The sequence below is a fragment of the Giraffa tippelskirchi genome, chromosome 9 (assembly GCF_054371585.1).
Source record: "Giraffa tippelskirchi isolate mGirTip1 chromosome 9, T2T-mGirTip1v1.2.pri, whole genome shotgun sequence".
Taxonomy (NCBI): Eukaryota; Metazoa; Chordata; class Mammalia; order Artiodactyla; family Giraffidae; genus Giraffa; species Giraffa tippelskirchi.
Window position 1 is genome coordinate 25,990,584 of NC_137283.1, and position 19,424 is coordinate 26,010,007.

At 37.9% G+C, this 19,424-nt stretch overlaps 1 protein-coding gene and 1 non-coding gene across 5 annotated transcripts in view; both read left to right on the top strand.

The window, feature by feature from the left end:
- CNTN3 (contactin 3) overlaps positions 1-19,424 on the top strand; it is a 380,656-nt gene that overhangs the window by 76,234 nt on the left and 284,998 nt on the right. For all 4 annotated transcript variants that reach the window (XM_081528272.1, XM_081528273.1, XM_081528271.1 and 1 more), the window contains exon 2: positions 18,103-18,237. In XM_081528272.1, the coding sequence (XP_081384398.1) occupies positions 18,183-18,237 (55 nt within the window). In that variant the 5' untranslated portion in view covers positions 18,103-18,182. The remainder of the gene's footprint in view (positions 1-18,102; positions 18,238-19,424) is intronic.
- Positions 15,974-16,046, top strand: TRNAG-CCC (transfer RNA glycine (anticodon CCC)). Its single transcript has one exon. It is a non-coding gene; the product is annotated as a tRNA-Gly (tRNA).

Below are 19,424 nucleotides of genomic sequence, written 5' to 3' on the forward strand. Positions count from 1 at the left end.
GGCTCTCTGCCAAGTCATTATTCTGTCACCTCTTAAAGCAAAATGGAGCCTATCTTCGATGTTTAGACTCTGGTGAGGGGCTTTGTATTGTACTGACGTGTTCCTTTATTCCTACTTCTTTCCCATCTTAGTTTGCCTACCACCTCCATCCCCTCCTCAGAGTCACAAAGGGGCAAGGAAAGTACAAGCATGTCAGTGAACTCAAATATAAAAATATAAAGAAGTGGTAGCCATTACCTAACAAAAAAGCAGCACCAGAATTCCACAGTGGAAATATCTGTGCAGCGACTGCCTGGAGGATGATGTCTTAAATTATGATTTTGTTGTCATTCTATCCCAGAAGGAACAGATGTTTTAAAGAGACACATGGCTGTTTCAGGAAGTGGAAATTTAGTAGCTCAGTCTTAAAATTCCACTGGAGCGGGTTCCAAACCACTTTTCTGTAGCTGTGTGATGATGGATATATTACTTCACTCTCTTAAGCCTTAGTTTTTCCTCTCTAAATGGGAATTGTCAAAGCCCTTCCCTGAGAGGGCTACTGGGAGGATTAAATAAACTCAGTGCCAGGCACATGGTAATCATTAAGTGACAGGAATCACTATCAGTATTTTCCAATTAATACATAAAAACATTTCTTAGCACCACTATTCAACATTAAATATTGATACAATAAACTGAATCCTGAAATTTCAAATTGACAATCTTGCCACAAAGGGCACATTAAATAGTTGGATCTCACTGTTACCATTCATCCTGTGCTTGGTATGTTTCTTTTATGTCAGGCCCATGTCCATGGGAGATGCTGTACTGAGAGGGAAGCGTTGGGTTCACCAAAATATTCATTCAGGATTTTCTAGAATATGTTATGAAAAACCCAAACTAACTTTTTGGCCAGCCTGATATCTTGGTGCACATTGAAATTATCGGGCAGCTTTCTTTTTAAAACATTAGGAAAAGATCGTTTATAAGCTCCCATATAATGTGAAAAAATCCACTAAATTATTTTTTAATGTAGTGAGAGTGATAGTCAAAACATTAGGAAGGGTGTGGTATTTCCCTATCAGAATGCACAGCAACTCCATATAATTGCCATGGCTGTACTGTGGACACCTGAATTAAATAGCAACCTTGAACCTGGCTTGGAGAGTCTGGGTTGTGGCTGCAAATCTTTAGCCGTTTCCATTCCCAGTCTTTTAGTAACTAGTCCCTACAGAGCCAGCAGCTTTGTTTTTGATTTGTTTCCACCAATCCTTCCCCAGGGAAGCTCCTCTCACAAAAAAACATACCATCTACCAAGGAGCTGAGTAACCACACATCCTTTGTAGCCTTTATATCATAAATGTAAGTTCTCAAAATGTCCAAATGACAATAAATATTATCTATTCAAATACATGTGCTCCAATATAATAGAGCATCCCCTAAATGAAAATAAAACAGGAAGGTTTTTAATTATGATACACCAAAATCATTCTTATTGTTCGTTGAAACTGTGTTTCAGAGCACCAGTTTTGCTAAATAAAATTATAAATGTCTGACCCTACAGATAATTGGGCTCAGGAGGAATACATAGGGAGAGAACTTTCACTGAAATTCAGCCTTCTCAGCTTTCTTAGCTTGTGATCAAACCTTAATCACTTTGTTTTCCAACTGCAGAATTAGTAGATTATGTAACCAAAATAAGGAACATTCTTATTGCACCAGTCAAATTGTTTCACAGTTACTAATTAATCTGTGTAAAACCCTTTCAACTGAGCATCACCCCTGAGTTTATATAAAAAGGCTATTCTAGACAGGTGTTAGGGGTTGATAGGGAATCCCTGGTGGCTCAAATGGTAAAGCATCTGCCCGCAATGCGGGAGACCCGGGTTTGATCCCTGGGTCGGTAAGATCCCCTGAAGGAAAAGGCAACCCACTCCAGTACTCTTGCCTAGAAAATTCCATGGATGTAGGAGCCTGGTGGGCTACAGTCCATGGGGTCGCAAAGAGTCGGACACAACTGAGCAACTTTACTTCTTCACTTCAGGGATTGAAATCTTGACCCCCTACCCCTGCACCCCAAGTTCGTATGCTGCAAAGAACTCTACTTCCTATATTTTTGTAACTCAACTTCACCATTTGCTCTTTTTTTGTTTTTTTTAAATGGCATACTCCATTCTGCCTCTGTAGGTATCCTCTTACATTTGCCAGAGTCATCACAGAGCCCGTGACTTGTGAATTGAGTGAGAATGAGCAAGGCTTGGAAGGATGGATCATGGGTCATTTACCCATTGAGCTTGTCTCTCTCCACTGTCTCTTCTGGTCCAGCTGCCTGTCCCAGCTCCCGTTTCTTAGACTCTTTTCCAAATTCATGTCCCTGAGAGCTCTGGGTAACTGTTCTTCTCTTGAGTCCAGTCACCCTCCTGTGGACTTTCAGACCTCCATAACTGGGAGGTATTCATGTATTTCTATCCTTTTGTTGAATCTTCTCAACATTTTCTTAGGAACAACTTGTGCTTTTGGAAACAGTTTGTTGGGAGGACAACTTTAACTTTCCTTCCTGCCTCCTCCTTCCTTGTGATAAAGAATCACAGAGCTAGCAAAAGGGGGAGATTCAGGGGAAACAAAGCAAATTAAAAATATTAACAACAGCCCCAGAGCTAAAGATACCTTTCAGTCTTGTCTCTGACACTAGGGCTAGAATTTGGAGGCTCGCTGAGTCCGAGGCGGCTGTTCCTGTATGCGTGGATGACCCTAGAGCAGAATTACTTTGGGAAATTAAAAAGAACCAAACAAACAAACAAACAAGCAGTTCTGGGCCTGGTGCCTGGAAGTTGGAGCAGTGGGACCAGGGGAATCAGCGTTTCTACACAGCTTCCCCAGATGGTCAGATATGTAGCCAAGTGTGGCAGCTATTGCCCTAAATCTGACGTTCATTAATTCCACACATATTGTTTTGAATGTCTTCTGTGGACCGAGCACTGCGATAGGCTTTTGGGCATGCAGCAGGAATGTGCACAGAAATGGCTAGGCAGACAGTATGCACAACAGAGCTCATCTCTGTGAAGAAGAGTGTCTCTCTTAAGAGGATTTTTGTTATTGTACTTTTTTTTTTTGTTTTTTCTTCCCTGTAACTGTATCTAGAGGCCTCAGATTCCTGGCCTGGAGGCCACATCATGTATACATACAGTTTTGTTAGGACAGCCCCATGTTAAAAAAAAAAAAAAAGAATCACCGACATGAAAAAACAAAAAAAAATTAGTAGCTATTTTCTAAAACTGAGAAGCAGCTGTCCCTTTTTACTAGGTAGCCTTTCAGCAGCTCCGTGCCATCCCCACCTGGCGTTTTCACTAACTTGTAATGTCTGCCTGTTCTTTAATATTCTGACATTATGAGGATATTAAGAAAATTGTATATGTGTTCATGAAAAGTATCACTTGTTATTTTGAAATGTGAAGATTCAGTGAACAGAATTTGTTCAGGATCTACAAAATGAAATGTATCCTCAAATGTCCACATGATGTGACTTTATGTGGAGGATCTAGAGAACCAGTCAATCCTAAAGGAAATCGATACTGAATACTCATTGGAAGGACTGATGTTGAAGTTGAAGCTCCAATACTTTGGCCACCTGATGCAAAGAGCCTACTCATTGGAAAAGACCCTGATACTGGGAGGATTGAGGGCAGGAGAAGAAGGTGGCAACAAAGACGGTTGGATGAGATGAGATGGATTGTTGGATGGCATGATCGACTCAATGCACATGAGCTTGAGCAAACTGGGAGATCGTGAAGGACAGAAAAACCTGGTGTGCTGCAATCCATGGGGTCACAAAGAGTCAGATAGAGAGACTGAACAACTAGAAAACCAGGAAGTAAGCATCTGTGCTCTGAACAAACCAGAAATCTCAGAAGTCCATTCCTAGAAGCATATATATTATAAATGTATTCCTCCAGGTAGAATTCTTGGTGCTGAAGAAGCAGTACTGATATTCCAAACTGTACCTTTACCTACAGATCTGCATGTAGCCTTTTGGTAAATTCCTTCCATCTCCTAAATCAAACTGCATGGGGAAATGAACCGCAGTGATGACTGTTGTGTGAACTAAACTAGATCAACTCTTAGCTGAAGCTCCTAGTCTTCCTTAAGGTCTTCAAACTTTTTCTGCCAGTGGTTACAAATGCTTTCCTAAGATTTCCTGTGTGGCGTGCATAGAAATGTAAGTGTCTATGTGGAGCATCTGGGTAGAAAAAGGAGTCTCCTTGTGACAGAGGTAGCCTGAGTACACAGAGCTGAGGAAATCTCCATTGAGGGCACAGTCTTTGGGACACTCTGAACTTTTCTTGCATAGTTTTGGTTCTTAGGCCTGAGGTCATTAGTGGGTGAATGAGAACCATCTCAATGAAGAAAACAGAAGAGTTTCTACATAACAGAGATCTCCTGCTCTGGAGAGTCGGGGAGATGCAACCTCTCCATTGTCATACTTTCCCTAGTGGAAACATAAAACAAATTTTTTTTTTAAATGTATTCCTGGTTAGAAAAAAAATATTAAAATGTTTTTAGTATGCAGTGTTGTCTATTTCTCTGGGAGCAATAGAGTGATCGATTATGTTTTTCAGAATTTTAATCAGGAGCGTGCATTTTGGTTGGAGGTTTCAAGATGGATTGTATCTAAATTGCAGACATATTTTGTTCGGTCAACACGAATGTTTTGATGTGATGGTTGTAAGTAGTTGCTTGCTAACATTTGAAAACTAGGAGATTGTATCGAAAGCTCTGTCTGTCCAGGGTTCTCTCCCCCAGTAGACAGCCCCTGAGGCTGAGTTGTCTGGCTCCACCCCTCCGTATGATTTTATGTGTGTACATTCCAGATTATTCCATACAGGCAGTCAGTTTGTGGTTTATGGGCTTCATGTGAACCATTATTTATTTGTGTGATAACAATAGTTTGTTGCAGTGGAGGAGGGGGTCCAGGATGCTTTTCCTTTGTCTCCTCAGCTGAAAATGATACTATGAATGTAAATTCAAGCCTCTATCACAGTTTGCTTCAGTTTAGATTTACACTTCTGTGTTGATAGAGTGGATGTTTTACACACCTAAATACAGCCCCTAATAGGTGTGAATGCTAAGCAGATAACTATTCATAGCCATGGTTAGCATTTCCAAAGGGTGTCAGAATCACTCCTTTCATTGTGATAATGCAATTTTAAAAAACACAGTTAAGCAAAACAAGTGTTTAAAAAAAAAGATGTAAGCAGTCCATGAGGTGTTAATGTCTCTTTAAAATGAGTTAGAGACCTATGTTTGAGTTAGTACTTTAAGTCTTTGATTTCAGTGAAGGTGTCAATTATATTTAATATCTTTGAAATAATAGCAGTAACTATCATGTCTTGCAAACCAAAGAGTTGGTTCATCATATAATCACAATCATATTTAATTCTTACAGTAAACCAATTATGTGAATATTTGCCACTACCATTTTACAGCTGCAAAATTCAAAAGCAAAAGAGGTTTAAGTAACAAATAACTTGCCTGAGGTTATACAGCAGAGTGTGTATACACAGATATATTTATGTCACACATATATGTAAACACACATATACACATATACCATGTTTAACCACAGTTAATTCTGCCTGTCATGTTTTTAAACTTGTTTTGACCGCCATTCATAGTAAGAAATACTAGTTATTTCAGAGTTTAATGCTTAATATGTCATCCTTCCATAGTGTCCTTATACAAACCAGTTCTAGTCCTTATTTAAATTTGGTACATTTTGATCATTTCTATTCTAGTCTGTTCTCTCATTTGCCCCTATAGCAAACACACAGGTGTTTTAAAAGCCCTGTGCCTAGTCCTCCAAATGGGATACAACCTGAAGTTTGTAAAACACTGACTTAGAAGATAGATGTCCTGGAATCCGTTTCTGATGGCGAGAATGAGGAGGGCAGATGCTTTTAAAATGAGGGCAAATATAGGAGATTTTGTGGTCCAGTAATTTATGAAGACATACATTTGCCTCTGTGTATGTGTTTCATTTACATTAGAAAGGTCTTTGTTTTATTTTACAATAAAGTAATTCCATATTAAAACATTATACAGTGGTTTTAATGTATGCAAATTATACCTTAAATAAATAAAAAGTAATAATCAGGTGGGGTGGGGTGAGTGGAGCTATAGAAGAAACAAGAATGGCAGATTATTGATATTTGTTTGAAATTGGTGGTGAGTATATGGGAGTTTATCATCCTATTTGCTTTACTTTGTATGTGATTGGGATTTTTTCAAAACAGAATGATCTTTTGACAAAGTAGGAGGGCCTCCAAGATCCTTTATTCTGTTTGCCCACAAGGCTCCTGGTTGTATGAGAGCAGGACTGTGTAGGTTGAAGTGTGACCTTTATTCTGTAAAGTTTTGTGAACAGTAAGTAGCCAGGTTGGACAGATGCTGGTTTGATACTCTTCTGCTGCCATATTGCTGTAAAGTTAGGTTTCTAATTTTGAGACGATTGACATTCCAGGGTGGATAATTCTTTGCTGTGAGGGACTTTGCTGTGCTCCCTAGAATTGTAGAGCACCCCTCCCCCACCCCTCACCCCCCACCCAGGCAGGTGGTACATGCAGACCCCTCCCTTTACCAGCAGTGACAACTGAAAACCTCCTCACACAGGGACCAATGATGTCCCCTGCAGGGGGCACAGTCACTCCTGGTTGAGAACCACTGCCCTAGAGCCTGTGCCCACCTTGTATATATGTCTAGCTAAGCTTTGAGCAGAGGAACAAAACTTCAGAGAACTACATTCTGCCTGTGTCTTAGATAAATGAGGAATCCATCAGGCAGAATCATCACTACTAGGGATTGACTTAGAGACACCAGATTCAGGAAGGGTCATGTGTGTAAAACTGGGCACTTTGCTTAACTCTTCTCTCCCTTAGTTCCCTCTTCTGTGAAATGGGGATGGGTGACAGCCCCTTTGTGATATTACATGAGTTTATATTTATGAACCACCCAGAGTCTTGCCTGGCATACATTAAGGGTTTGCTGTTATCACCTACCTAGAACTCATGCTGAAATTGTGGTTTGGGTAGTTGAGGAATGAAGGGATTCTCTGGAAAGTGAAGGGGCTTCTCTGGTGGCTGAGAATAGAAAGAATCCTCCTGCGATGCAGGAGACCCGAGTTGGATCCCTGGGTCAGGATCTGTATTAATATCATGTTTAGGTACTAGTGTTCCTCAGTGTATCTCAGTGCTTTGAGACTGTTTACTTAGAATGTATAGTCTGAGTCATGCTCTGCACCCTCTGGAGACACTGATAAAAAAACCACAGTGATGAGCCTGAAATGCTCCAGAAAGTGTTCCACTCCATAATTTCACCTTTTGGTCACTGAATAGTGGTGAATCATTGCTCTTTCCTTTTCAGCATCTACTTTGAATCTTGCTCATGTGATTTTGGCTGAGGCAGAGTCATTACCATGAAAGTTCACTTCAGAAGAGTCTCTCCTCTAGTAAAATATACCTTTCATTTTCTGTAGTTTGAATTCTTCTCTTCAGTCTATAAATATGCTCAAGAATTTTTCAACTTAAAAGTATCCTTCATTGACTCTCTATCGACCCACCCTCCAGCCATCTCCAACCGCAGTCCCATCTCTCTCATTCTAAATTATTGAAAGAGTAGCTGATTCTTGCTATTTCCGCTTCCTCACCCTCTATTCACACTTCTGCCCACCACAGTGAGGCTGATGCTCCCCCAGGACTCTGCTGAAACTGGGCACAGTGACATCACCAGAGGCATTAGGAGACCTTAATTTATAGCCTCTCTTTCTCTTTCCCCCCTCTGTCTCTCCTTCTAGTTTTTTCTTGCTCTCATTCTTTTTATTTCTGCCTTTTTTAAAAAATAGCTTTATTGAAGTAAAATTCACATACCATAAATTGTACTTATATTATTGTGCAACTCAGTGATTTTAGTAAATCTACAGAGTTGTGCAGTCATTTCTACAAACCGACTTTAAAATACTTTCATCATCCTAGAAAGAACCTCCCTGCCTATTTTCAGTCATGTCTGTTCTACTCCCAGCCCCAAGCAACCTATTTCTTTCTGTGATGTCCACCAGGCCCTTGGAAAACAAAACGCTCTGCGTGCACCCTTAGCTTTCCTAACCCAGACAGGCATGAGTTGTGTTGGACCTCTAGGCATGTTCCTTTTCTGTCATCCTCAAGAATTTGATCTTCTTCTGCCCACGTCCTAAACACTGGACTTCTTCATCCTACTGTCTCAACCCAGTGCTCTTTGGATTTTCCGTGAGCCATTTCTCTCACTCCCATGAATCTAATCTATGGTGTTAGATTTTGCCAACGCTGTTCACTTCCCCTTACTCATCTCCTTCCTTTCCTCCTAGATAAGCCCTCACTTTTCTTTTAAGAATTACCTCAGATGCCACCACTACTGTGAAGTCTTCCCATTTTCTAACACCATTCATTCTTCTTATCTACAGCTATACCTAAAGAAATACAGCTCATGAGCTGTGACCCTCAGACAACTTTGTTGTCTCTCTTTGTGTTCTTAGATTCTCTCTGTGGATTTCTTTTCTTAGTTCCTGGCTTGCCCCTGGAATAAAACCCAAGCAGCCCTGTCCACTCCATCTTTGATGATGCTTTAGGTATCTGACATCATTTCAATCAAAAAACTGTAATGTTCGGTCCTGTATAATCATTACAACTTAGAACTTCCCTTAAAGATAAAACAAATCTCCCTTCCCAGTGCTTCACTGCTGGAGAGGGGAAGTCTGCAATCAGAGAAAGAATGTTTTGGCCTCTTTTCTCACCTAATATGTTTACACCTTCTCCCCCTAACTTGTTTCCAGTTCTGCTTACTGTGTTGCAAAAGAAGAGACGGGGAACTACACGATTAACCTGACTGATTCCATTGTCATGAGTTAGGACCATTATCAAGGACTAACCAGGAATGTAGAACTGGTGTTTTCTGTTAGTGGCTCTTTCCTTAGATGCCCTACCTTCCCTCTGGAAGGTTTTCCCATACCCCCTCCCCTACCCCCCACCCACAGTGGTTCTCTTGCTCTGGATGATTGACAGCTGTGTCCCCCCCTAGGCACTCCCAGGTATGGGGGGTGTGTCTGGCTCCCAGAACACACCATGCATTCTGTGCCCTTAATGTCTCTGAGGACCTCTCTCTTCATAATTGTAATCTTCTGCTTAGTCTAGTCTTTTTCCTTAGTGTGGTGCTCTACCTCTGCATCCCTCAAAATGTGCTGTGGTCTCCTTAGAGCATGTCCCCCCTCAGCATATTTAGAGGAATACCCTCCCTTTCCCCCTGAATCAGTAGAACTCACAGGATTTCTCTCCAAAGAGCTTTTTTTCAAATCCTCTGCTCAGTCTCCAAACACCTCTGATGTGAGCGAGGGTCTCCAAGGCAGACCGATGATTTTGCAGTATTTCCTTTGAAAATGTGTCCCTCCACCTCCCTTACCTTTAGGGTATAACACCTGCTGTGTCTTGGCTACTGGAGGATCAACTTCCCATTAACATCCTGTTACAGGCCTCTCTCCTCTGGTCTGGAAGGTTGTGTTAAAGTATTTCTGGGTCAGTTTGCTTCTTGAGACTGTAAGTACCTGGAGGTCAAAGATGATGATTTATTTTAAAATATTCTGTCTGTGCCTGTACTTGACATGCTGTAAGCACTCAGTGAATGTGAGTTTTTTCACCAAGATTATTCTCCATTCAAAATTACAAGATAAAAAATATAGAATGGCCTTGCCAGAGTTGGACTGCCCACTGAGTACTGCTTCATCTGGGCCAGAAAGTACTTTTTAAGCCCCTTGAAACCGGTTGACCCCTTTCTCCTCAGTCCCCACAGAAGAATTATTTACATATTTTGGAACCTATTGTGATGTTAAAGGAGGATTTTTTCCCCTGTTCAAAATGTTTGGTAGTGTTTGAGAAATCAATATGTGGACATTGTATAAAATTTAAAACATATGTAGAATGTAGAGAGAAAAGGATTTTGTCTGTTTTCTGTTCTAAAGTGCACAGTTCTCCTCCCTAGTGACAACTGTTTTCTCCAGTCCTCACATATTCTTTCGAACTGTTCTTTGTGCTTGTAAATGTATATAGGTATATATATTTGTCTCCATAAAAAAGGCATGGTACTTATCACACTTTGTGTTGATTAAATATTCCATTTGCTACATATTGTATGAAAAAATTGAACATACAAGGGTCTGTCTTCATTTATCTTGGATAAATGTCTTCACCCATGTTTGCCTTTCTTTCTTTACCTGAAAAATGGGGGTAGTAATAGAATGAGCCTCATGGGTTATTGTGAGGATGAAGTGAGTTAACGTATGAAACAATATCTGGCAAGTTACAAACAATAAAACACAGTGATTATTCTATCACAATTCATTTTCCTTCCTGATATTTGGAAACCTGTAGAAAAGCATTTGCATCATGTGATTATTGAGCTATTTTTAAATTCTAAGTAAAAATATAGTGGCAATGAATGTTGTGGTGTAGACTTAAGAAAGATCCGTTGCTCCTCATCACCATGTCACGAGGTCTGAAGTAATTTCCCATCCAGTAAGAAGTGAAGAAAACTCATGCAGTATTTATAATTACAGAAATTTGTCTTTGTTCATTTTGTTTCTTGTTTAATTTGGAAAATGTCAAGGATAAGTATATACCACAGAATTTGCTTGTTATTTAGTTTTCCTGTTGCCATTAAATGGGATAGGACCCAGAAGTCTAAGGCCCTTTCTTAGGGCAAGGTTCTTTTCACTGGACAAATTAAATTAAAAAAAAAATCCCCCAAGAGCACCTTCACTCCGATTACCTTGGAAGAACATGAGCGTGCCAGTCTTTTTCAGGGATGAAGATTCCATTAGAAGATGCTGTAACTTTACTGAAACTTGGACTTGCTCCATAACACAACAGTCTTCAAGGGTCATTGTTGCATGCCACCCCTGATTGGAGAGATGTTTGTAAAACATTGTGCCATGGAAATAGCCACATTATTTTGAGACTTATAGTAAAGCCAAAAATTGAAGTAAACCCTCTGTCAAGTATACATAGGAGTATCAACATTGTGTCTAATATTTTGAAGCAGAAAATAGCTTGGCATGATTTGGTAGCTGTGTCCTCTTTAGCTTGCACTTAGATGAAATTAGTGTAACCAACTGAAAAATGGAATTGTAATTTTTTTTTTTTTCCTGAGGTGATTTCAGTGAAACTCTCTTTGAGTTAAGGACAGAGAGGTCTCTTGAGTTGCCATAGAAGACCTCTTTGAGTTGAGGACAAAGTAAAAAGAGGCTTTGAAATCAACATAAGGTGTCTCAGAGTGTTCCGGTAGTATTTTTATATAGCTGATTAATCTACTGCAGTATGCACAAAAAGAGCTCTGATTCGCTACTGCCTATGTACACTGATTACTAAAAGATCAAACAAAAAAATTAACTGGATGTGAGAGATAAGATGCCTCTCCATCCCAAAGACTTTCATGATTTCAGCTTGTCAAGCTTTTCAACAGTGGCCTTTTCAAGAGCATTTATTTTTTAGCAATTTTTTTCTTACCAACATTCATGTTTTATATTAACCTCTATTTTGATTTATTTTTCATTGATTTCTGCATGAAAAAAGAAAGAAGAAATAAATCTGCAAAAAACATACACACAGATGTGTACATGTACACACTCACATACATACACATACACACCCCACCTCTATGTAATAAATATAAACATGTATAGGTACACACAACACACACAGACATATAACATCAATGTAAAAGAAAAAAAATTCCAGTGTAATAAAACAAATTGTGCACGAAACAAAAGTTATCTTATGTCAGTCTATCTGTATTTGGAATGGAGAGGTAAGTGGGTCCATAGATTTGATTTATTTCTCAAAAGGTACCTTAACCTACAGAAGGTAATGAATCACTGTTTTTTGCAGATTGTAGTCTAGTTGGGGAGAAAAGCTGTAGTCTCTCTAACTATGATGGAAGGTGTTGAAAGTGTTGAGGGTCAGGGGAAGGATGATAAAGGGCTGTAAATGTCCTTAAGAACAGGAGGGGGCTTGCAGCTGTCGTTTGCCTTATTTGCTGATTGTGCTCCTGTAAGCACAGAACTGTTGTGTGAAGATAACATCAAGCTGGGCTCATTATATTCCCCCCACTTCTTAGCTGCTGGACACTTAGAAAATGTAGGGAGGATGTATGTGAAGTTGTCAAGAATCTTGGACTTGGAGCCCAGTGTTCATGTAAATTTCATCCTCTGCTTGTTCATTTTCAGCAGGAAAGAGGTTGAGCATGCAGAGTGGATCAACTACATTTTTGGAAGATGTAGAGATCATGAATGAATGAATGATTATGAATGAAAATCAAGTGGTGTATGAAGCCTGATTTCTGAACTGGCATGATATGCAATCTTATCAAGTAGTAAACTCATTTATTAGCTGACTGCTGTGGTAGTATGTTGCATACCACAATGGTGAGGTAATTTATCTATAATACTCAAAATACAACACCATATTCATCAGACTTTTATGTATTAATGATTAAACATTTTGGTCTGCTAAACATCTGTAATCTGCTCAAGGTTTTTTGTGGGGGCTTTTTGTATGGGTTGGAAATAATGTATATTCATGAATAGATTTTGTTTCTCGAATATCAGAGTTGGAGGTGATTTTTTTTTAGATGTGAGAAATGTGTTAAGCAATGTTTCTCAACAAAATTTCTATAGGGTTTGTCTCTTTGAAAAGGAGAATAATCGTTAGTATCTGTTACTCTGATAGAAATGGAGTCAAGTCATTCTCCCACCAAAACTTTCCACTGCATAGGGAAACTTAACTGAGCATTTGCTAAGACTGCATTCAAAGTTGTGTGTATGCATTTAATATTATCAAATATATATCAGTATTTCATGATCCACAAGCTTAGTAGCAATTTTGTAAAGTGTATGACAAAAGTCACAAATGGTCTCTTCAGAGCATTCAGGAACAACTATTTAGGGCATTTTTGGTTTTTAAGTCCAAGGTCTAGTATTTTTAACTCGGCTGACATTAAGAATAGATAGTGCCATTGTTAATATGTATGAATGTGGGGGGCTTTTTAAAGACCACTGTGAGAAATGTGTTATGAATATATTAAGCTTTAGCTGCCAGATGCAAATGTCTATTAACAGAGAAAATTCTAAAGGGTATCTATTTTTTTTCCTTGATTTAAAACATTTCTGTGACTAGTAGAATGTTTTTATTGTAGCAGATGACATTTTGATTTGTATTTGTCTTGCTTTATTACCTTCCTTTGTGTTATTTTGGCATGGTGATTTCAGAAGGCGAATGAGCTTTTGTATGACCCTGCTCTCTGTGACAATACTTGGCAGCACTGACAAGTTAGGTCATGATTGTATTAATTACCTTCATTATTTATAAAGTCAGTGCCTCACTTTAGCAATGATTAAAAATGAGCAACATAATTTTTAAAAATAATATTCTTGAATGAAGTTTCTTTTTATCCTCAAACTTTATACAGTGTGTGCCTATGTATGTATGTGAGCATATATAATAATGGAATATACTTATTTCTTCTCTTAAATTAGATAGTTTGGTTAGTGTGGTCTAGTTTCTGATTTCTATTAATTTGCAAGAATGAAACTGGTGTCTTGAAAAATGTATTGTCTTTTTACCCTTTTAAGCCTGATACAGATTATAATATGTCTGATGCAAATGTTCATTATAAATCTGATCATGTTAACTCCTGGTTAAAATTGTGTCTTGTATTCTAAGAGCTTTATCTTGATACTAATATTCTTAGCCAGAAACAGAAGCTTGACCCTTATTATATATCTGCTGTCTCATTTCACCCCACAGTGAACTTGGCCATCTGCATTCCATCTCATCAGTCTCCTCTGTTCTTACAACAAGTCATGAACACTGAAACCACGGGGCCTTTGCATATTCTGTCCTTTACAGCGAGAGTCGATTGCCAGAGCGTTTAACCAGCAATAGGGCATGGGCACTGACCAACTGGGAGAGAAACAGACTAACCCAGGATTCTGGAAGCCCCCTGCTGAGCCAGTCATTAGTTTTTTAGGTGATGCATCTTGGTTTGTGGGCTGGGGTCCTGGTCCAGCCTGGGAGGCAAGGTGATAGTTGATGGGAGAGGATCCGGACAATGGCTACTCACCAGCCTACTTACCAACTGAAGGCCATACTAAGTCTTTCTGTATACCTGGAAAATTTCTTTCTGTCTTCACCTTGCAACACATACACAATCTGATTATATCATATTTTCTTCTCTTGCATTTCCCTTCACTTCTTCAGAGGAGCTTCCCCTGACCTTCCTGATAAAGGTTATTCTCACTGAGGTTTTCATTAGAAACTCCTGTCTCTTCACATTGTACCTTTCACAGTATCTTTCACAGTGGTCAGTTTACAAATAAACTTTGTAAGTAATTGAATCATATTGTCACTCCACTTAGTTTGTATAATCCAGGAAGGCAGGGGTCATCAGTTAACAGACAATCCCATCTCCACCTTCCTCCAGAATTAAAATTTCAATACCTAATAGGAGGTAAATATTTATTGAATGAATGAATTCTCAAAAAGACTTTAGAACTTCTTTGAGCATGTTGATATTTTGCAAATTCAACTGATATGCATGTTACTTGTGGGATGCATTGTTGAGTAGATAACATTTTTTTTAAAGTGGCCATATTCTTAATGGCTTCTTGCACAATTTTCTGAAATAAATTTTTAAGTAGTGGTGGCTTTATCCCATGCTGTTATTTATCTTTTCTTTCCAGTAGAAATGCTTCTCACTCACTTGATGTCCAGTGAAATGATTTAATCTTCAGAGCTGATTTATTCATTTTCCTTAAAGCTCAGCAAGAAAAATTACTTAAAAGCCTACGATAATGTACAGGGTGTTGGGAACATTGGAACAGCCAGTGGTGGATAAGCTGTGGTCCTAACTTCAGTCTAGTAATTTTCTCTTTATTCCATTGATAAGCATTTATAATATTTTGTTTTCCCATTGCCATATTAGCATGTAGACCATATATTTTTCTCTCTGTAGACCATAAAGCAAAGCTTCATATTTATTTGGATGCATTTTAATGATTGTGATGTTTCCACAGGATCTTCTGCTAAAGTTTATCCTTATTTTGTTCTTGAAAATTCCAACAAACTGTTCTTTTTAAGTCTATTATTTTGTTATTAACAAATTCTTTCTAAGTACATTTAATGTATAAGCTGGATAGCTTTAACTTCTCAAAGAAGGAAGTATTATTTCAATCATTGTTACACTCCTCAAGGCTTCCTGTGTTTGAGACTTAACTGTTGTCCCCAGACTTTAATATTCCTTGCAACTGTTCCCTAACTTTTTAGAATATTTGACATTTCATATATCATATTATTGCATTTAATGTTTGCAATGCCTTTTATGAATAACTGTCATTGTATTTATTTGAAATTTTTTTTTTTCAATTTTCTACTGTGTATATGTTTGTATAGCACAGAAATTGAGAGAAGAGTGACATACACACTATAGTATCCTCACATGCATGATTGTTGTTGTTCAGTCATTCAGTTGTGTCCAACTCTTTGCAACCCTGTTGACTGCAACACACCAGGCTTCCCTATCTATCACCATCTCTTGGAGCGTGCCCAAACTTACGTCTGTTGAATCAGTGAGGCCATCCAACCATCTCGTCCTCTGTCATCCCCTTCTCCTCCTGCCTTCAGTCTTTGCCAGCATCAGGGTCTTTTCTAATGAGTCAGCTCTTCACATTAGTTGTGCAAAGTACTGGAGCTTTAGTTTCAGCATCAGCCCTTCCAATGAATATTCAGCATTGATTTCCTTTAGGATTGACTGATTTCATCTCCTTCCAGTCCATGGGACTCTTGCAAGGCTGTCATATTTAAGTGTAATGTAGAATCATTTAAGTTATTATTCATGTTAATGGCTGCAAGTAAATACAGGGACTTCCCTGGTGGTCCAGTGGCTAAGACTCTGTACTCCCAATGCAGGAGGCCTGGGTTCAATCCCTAGTCAGGGAACTAGATCCCACAGTTCAGAACTAAAGATCTCGCAAGCTGCAACTAAGACCCAGCACAGTCAAATAAGTAAATAAGATATTAAAAAAAAAATTAAAAATATCTTACTGATTGAGCAGAAAAAAGGAAGGCAGGCTAGGTAACTGAAACCCTTTGGTCTAGGTGGGGGAAATCAACCACTGGAAATCTTTGAGAAGCAATGATTGAATGAGGTAGAATATGTGTCCTTCCTTCTATTCTTAAATCATTTCATGATTTTGGGCATAAGTCTCTTGGAACTGAATGCTACTAAAAATAGCTTCAAAACATCTTAGCTTCATATGCACAGTGTGACAGACACCACATGTGACTCATTCATATTCTCTTTCCTTTTTCACTTCAGTACACACATCACTTCCAGTTGTCACCTAATGCTTTTTTTGATTGGACTTAATGGCTTTTTTTTTTTTTTTTTTTGCTCCTAGAGCCATTTTGCTGCTCCTTTGAGAGGCTAGAAGTGTTGGGTCATTAATACTCCCTGAAAACAGCCTCCAAACAGTGACTCCTGGGAGCTGGTGTATAAATACCTCAGATCCCTTGCCCCTTGGCAAGAATAACTGGACAACTCAAGTGTACCTCTGTCATTATTCTGAGGCATATGTTCTACACAAGCTGGACTAAAGAGTTTCCCCAGAAGGAATAACCTCTGCTTAGCTCTCATATCTTACCCTTTATTGGCTGTCTTCCCTTCTCTTTCACTTCTCCATGTCCCGACCGATTTTATTGTTCACCTCTCATGTAAACTGCTTGCACTTGAATTTGTTTTGCAGTGTTTGCAGTAAGGGGAACCTTAATAGTGAAAAATGGTGACAGATCCCATGATGGTGTAAATTGTCAACCTGCATTTCTCGAGTAGTTCTCAATTGTATTTCCATCTATCTCAGATTCCCATAGGCCAAGTCAAAATTATGCCTAAATCCCAGAATTCTGGCTGCAGTTCTACCTCTTACTCCCTCTGCCTCCCCCAAGAATTGTATTATAAGTGAACAAGAGTAACATCATATAGCAGTAACTGATTTAATAACTTGTTTTAAGTATGTAAGTTGCAAGATATGATGTTTTTACTCTTGAAATTATTATTTGGGACACACTTAATTCTGACTGAATACATCACATGTCATGGCAAGATCCTGTAGTTAAGCACTACTGAGATTGCTCTTCTTTCTTAGCAACAACTAAGATAGCCCAATCCATAGCAGCTGCTGACTGAAAGTTACACACATTCTCTGCTAAAATGACTGACATTAAAGTCATTAATTCTCCTGTGTGGAACCAGTTGAGTTTCAGCAATCGAAAAGTGATTCTCTGATTTTATGTGTGTGTGCATCTAGCCTACTTGATCATTAACCATGCAGTTGAGGTACTTTCAGATGGCAACCAAAAATGACACAGGATATTCACATAATTATCTACTCTCAGCCAGCACATTCAAGTTTATGAAAATTCAAGAAAGCAAAAAATAAGGTAGTTCCATTTGCAAGCTTATCTGACTGAAGAATTTTCGTTGTTAGCAAGTTTATCTCTTTTATGAAGCATATGTAATTGAGGGCTTTCTACAGTTGTTCCTGAAAAAAAGGCCTAGGATGAACGTTGACAATGTTATTTATAATTTATATGTCTTATGTAGGATTGAGAGACTATGAAAAGCAGTGCTTCAAGATATCTTCTGATTTGACTCACTTAGTTTAACCAAAATTATTATCATGAGAGAAAATGAGAAAATTTTTAATTTCAAGGCCATATTTTATTTATTATGATTACTAGCTAGCAAAGTTTTAATATTTAATATTTTAGTTTTGTTGGACATTTCTAATTTTGTGAAGCTTCCTCAGTATGCCTATCAGTTACATAAAGACTTTTTAAGGATATACATACCATACATCTTTATTTGCACCAAAAAGATTCATTTCATTTGGGGATTTTGGGTGTTGTGAATGGTACAGTTTTATGAGAAGAAAATCTATGTTTTAAAGCAATTCATTTTTTTAAAGTCTGACTTCTTTGTATGTATATTTTACAGATTAAAGGATTTACCTGAAGACTAAGCATTCTATTCATCAGAAACTGGACAAGAGTTACTCTTGCTTTTGGAAATTAAAGATGTTGTTGTCATGGAAGCATCTGATCCTCCTTTCATTCGTTGGCTGCATAGGAGGTAATAATAAACTGTATTTTCTGAGTTGAAGTTAGAACTACACTTGAGTCATATGTTAAATAATTTTTAAATGTTGAACAATACCCCACAAATCTTTTTTTCCCAGAAAGAAAATACTACTTTTCTGATAAATGGAGTCTTGTTTTGCTTCCTAATTTTTGCAAGCTATTTTATTTTCGTCACAAATATAGTGTCACTTATTATAATGGATCTAGTTTAGTGCTATGACTATAACAATCAGAACTTGAGAATAGTAGTGTATGACATTCTTTCCAAAATGTGTAAATCTTGTAAACTTTAGTATAAAGAAAGAATATAGGTTTTAAAGAATTTCAGTATTTTCATGTCTAATCTTAAAAACAGTACAGTTTTTCTTCTACCAAATAACTTATTTAAGGGAGTAAAAATAAAGATAGAGTTTTAATTTTTTAAACTTTGAAAATTTGTAGCTTGGAACAAAACAAAAAAGGGGAAGATTCTCCTATATCCAAAAGCAACTCTTCAAATGTGTTTCACTTTGTTCATTTTGTTTCATTTTCTGCAACAGTAGGGTAGTAAAGACAAAGATTGCTTTAAATGAAGTAATATATGTACAATGATTAATTTTTTTTTTTGCTTTTTCATCTTTTTACCTTATTTCTTTTTATTATAAAATTTCTCCAGTACCTAAACAGTTGAAAGAATGGTACGATGAATACCCACATATGCACCATTTTATTGTATCTTTAATTGTACTTATTCTATCTATATACATATGTATATGCATTTTCCATTTATTGATAGATTGACTACACCACTTGAAAGTAGGTTACAGAAATTTTCACCTCTCACCCCCCAAAATTTCAGCATCTGTCTCCTGAGAAGATGACCTATTTTCTAGATGAACAAGTACTTTTTGATACTTAAAGAAAGTAGACAAAAAAAGTGGGCTGTCATTTTTCTTTTCTAAGAGGAGGAAATTGGTGTGGAATGAGGTCAAATGCAGTGTCAGGTAAAACATGTTACTTGAAGACAGGTTTATATTGGAGTAGACTTCTGAGCCCTTATGTCACGTTTTAAACATTCTTAAAGTATTTAAATGATACTTAAACTTCCAACTTTTAAAATAAACTTTTTTTTTAAGCAGGTTTTTCCCTGATGCCTTAGTTTTGTTTTCTAGAAGATTTTCTTTGCTACTAACCTAGCAC